This window comes from Andrographis paniculata, unplaced genomic scaffold (assembly GCF_009805555.1).
Source record: "Andrographis paniculata isolate CXL003 unplaced genomic scaffold, ASM980555v1 Contig71END, whole genome shotgun sequence".
NCBI classification, from domain to species: domain Eukaryota; kingdom Viridiplantae; phylum Streptophyta; class Magnoliopsida; order Lamiales; family Acanthaceae; genus Andrographis; species Andrographis paniculata.
The window spans coordinates 2,571,529-2,574,143 of NW_026137608.1; the positions used below are offsets into that span (position 1 = coordinate 2,571,529).

General features: G+C 37.0%; 1 protein-coding gene across 1 annotated transcript; it reads left to right on the plus strand.

The window, feature by feature from the left end:
- Nucleotides 1-685: 685 nt before the first annotated feature.
- Nucleotides 686-1,938, plus strand: LOC127264949 (RING-H2 finger protein ATL70). Its single transcript, XM_051294562.1, has 2 exons — nt 686-863; nt 1,039-1,938. Exon 2 carries the CDS (start codon nt 1,140-1,142, stop codon nt 1,659-1,661), a length of 522 nt encoding a protein of 173 aa, XP_051150519.1. The 5' UTR covers nt 686-863; nt 1,039-1,139; the 3' UTR covers nt 1,662-1,938.
- The last annotated feature ends 677 nt before the right edge of the window (nt 1,939-2,615 follow it).

Below are 2,615 nucleotides of genomic sequence, written 5' to 3' on the forward strand. Positions count from 1 at the left end.
AGGTTTTTTTTTGTAATATTTTGAAAATCATTTGTAGGTAATATGGAATTATAAGACCCGGTGAATTTTCAATAAATTACGAATATTAATAAAGAATTTTATGCTATTTTTTCTTTTTAATATAATATAAAATATAAATAATAAGTGTTCGATTTGAAGTTTTTGAATAAAAAAATGATAGAAAGTATAATAGGGGGCAAATCCCCGATCAAATGCACTCTATATTTTCTCAACATTTTTCAAACGTAAAATTACTTTATATTTTCTTATTTTGTTTTACATGTTTCAAAATTTATTATTTTTAAATAATAAAAATTTACATATATTTCGAAAACGAGAGTTTGGAATGAACAATTTTAAATAAAAAATGTAGATTAGAATAATTGAAGTGTCACTTTTATTGAGTTGTCAAAATACATTATGTACTTGAATTCTTGGCTACTAAAACTCTTGCGGCCCAGATCGTGCTGTGTCAAAAGTGGCACGGATAGCGTTGGTTGGATGTAACTACTGCATTTATTGAATTATTATTATTATTTCAAATAATAATAATATATATGTATATGCATATATGTGTATATATATATTATATAAAATTTAAAATTAAGTGTATGGAAATGCAGTTGTAAGAAAGAGGATAGTAAGTAGTCTCACATGAACATGCAACCAACAAAACCGTTGACAATTTAAAGCCTTTCTTTGTTGTTGGCCTTCCTCAGTAAAGTAGCCCAGTTTTAAAATCCGGCGTTGATGCTCCCGGGACCATGAACACCCGATGATCCTCGTCGTTCGATGCACGGGCCCCAGTCAAGATGAAGAACGCACCAATGCGAACAGTACACGTGTCCAGCCTCCCTCGTTATGTATGCAATCCTTGACGTAGAAATTAAAAAATGCATTCCGAGTTAATTCTTATTTGAATAATTAATTTTGTTTGTTGCATTATAATAATGCCATAAATAAAGAAATCGTCGTATCATAGAGAGTTGACTAACCTAATTAATTGCTTTCCATTTTATTTATTTATGTATTTTTAAGTGAAGAGAATTAACCGAAGCTCGTATTCGTGGATGGCCGCTGACCGGCACCGATCTCCCTCGTCGATCAATCAACCAGTCAGTCCATTTCCGTAGCCCATAATGAACAGTACCTCCGGCACCGGAGGAATCCTCAGCTCGGAGAACATCGGCGGCTTCGGGTACGGCATCGGAGTGTCCGTCGGGATCCTGCTTCTAATCACCACCATCACTCTCGCTTCCTACTACTGCACTCGGAACAGCACCGCCACCACCTTCGTCCTGCCGGAGAGGAATCCGGCGCCGGCGCCGGCGGATGAGCAGTCGCTGTCTCCGGCGGGCCTGGACGAAGCCACACTGACGAATTACCCGAAGCTGCTGTACTCAGAAGCCAAGGCGGCGGCGCAGAAGAACAGCACCAATTCCTCCACCGCCGCGTGCTGCTCAATCTGCCTGGCGGATTACAAGGGCGCCGACGTCCTCCGCCTCCTGCCGGACTGCGGCCATCTCTTCCATCTCAAGTGCGTCGATCCTTGGCTCCGCCTGCACCCGACCTGCCCCGTCTGCCGGACGTCGCCAATGCCCACGCCGCTGTCGACGCCGCTGGCCGAGGTGGTCCCGCTCGCCACCAGGCCGATCAGGTAATTAGATTTTTATTTTTTTTGAAAAAAAAAAAAAAAAAAACTTACGGAAGCCACTGAGAAATTTTATTCATCTTTTTTTTTTTTTAATATTTTGTACAATTGTAGATCTCTTAGATTTGGCTGGGTCCCCACCTTTAATTCCCGTAATTGGAATTTGGAATTGAAGTCTTTCTTCTTAGTCGCCTACATTACCAGATTTTTTTGTACACTAGAGACGAAATTAAAAATAAAATTACATGAACTATTTGAAATTTAGAGACAAAATTCTGTTATAAATATATATATATATTTTTTTTTTGTACTGATTCATTTATTACAAAAGCTTAGGTTTCAATTTGTAACACACAGAGGGCATCTGGTTTATATATGATACTGAAATATTGATGAATAACTGGGCACAACAACAATAGCTGATTATACAACATAGTTTGTATGAACTATTCATCGTCTAAATTTGGATATTTATTCATGATCGGGAAGAAGGTTACAAAAATGGCGATTATAAACTTAGTAGATAGAGCCAAACTCGGCTGCACGTTAGAGTTCTTTTTTTTTTTTTTTTTCTTCATTCTTTTTTCGCTCGCATTATAAGTTCAATTTGATTTAAAACCATATTGGGTGTAATCAAATTAATTTGAGCTCTTACCTTGCTATTGCTAAGGGGAAGAAAATATATATTATGCATATGTAACAAATAGTTTATTCATATAAGACCAATACTGATCAAGTTTTGGTATTGATTAGAGCTCTAAAATTAATTCCATTTCTACTTCTCTTCTATGTTTTTTATTATGTTTTTGGCTGTGTTGGCACTTGAAATGTTTTGATGGCTTATCGAATTTAGCTGATCGGAAAACATGAGGTAGCTAGGTTCTCTAGATTCCACAAAAAAAGCATGTTGAACCTTGTCGATCTATCGATATGTGGAAAATAAATTGGAATGCAATTGAAAACA

What these genes read in the sequence shown, in the direction of transcription:
- LOC127264949 (XM_051294562.1), top strand. Translation starts at nt 1,140, where the DNA reads ATGAACAGTACCTCCGGCACCGGAGGAATCCTCAGCTCGGAGAACATC.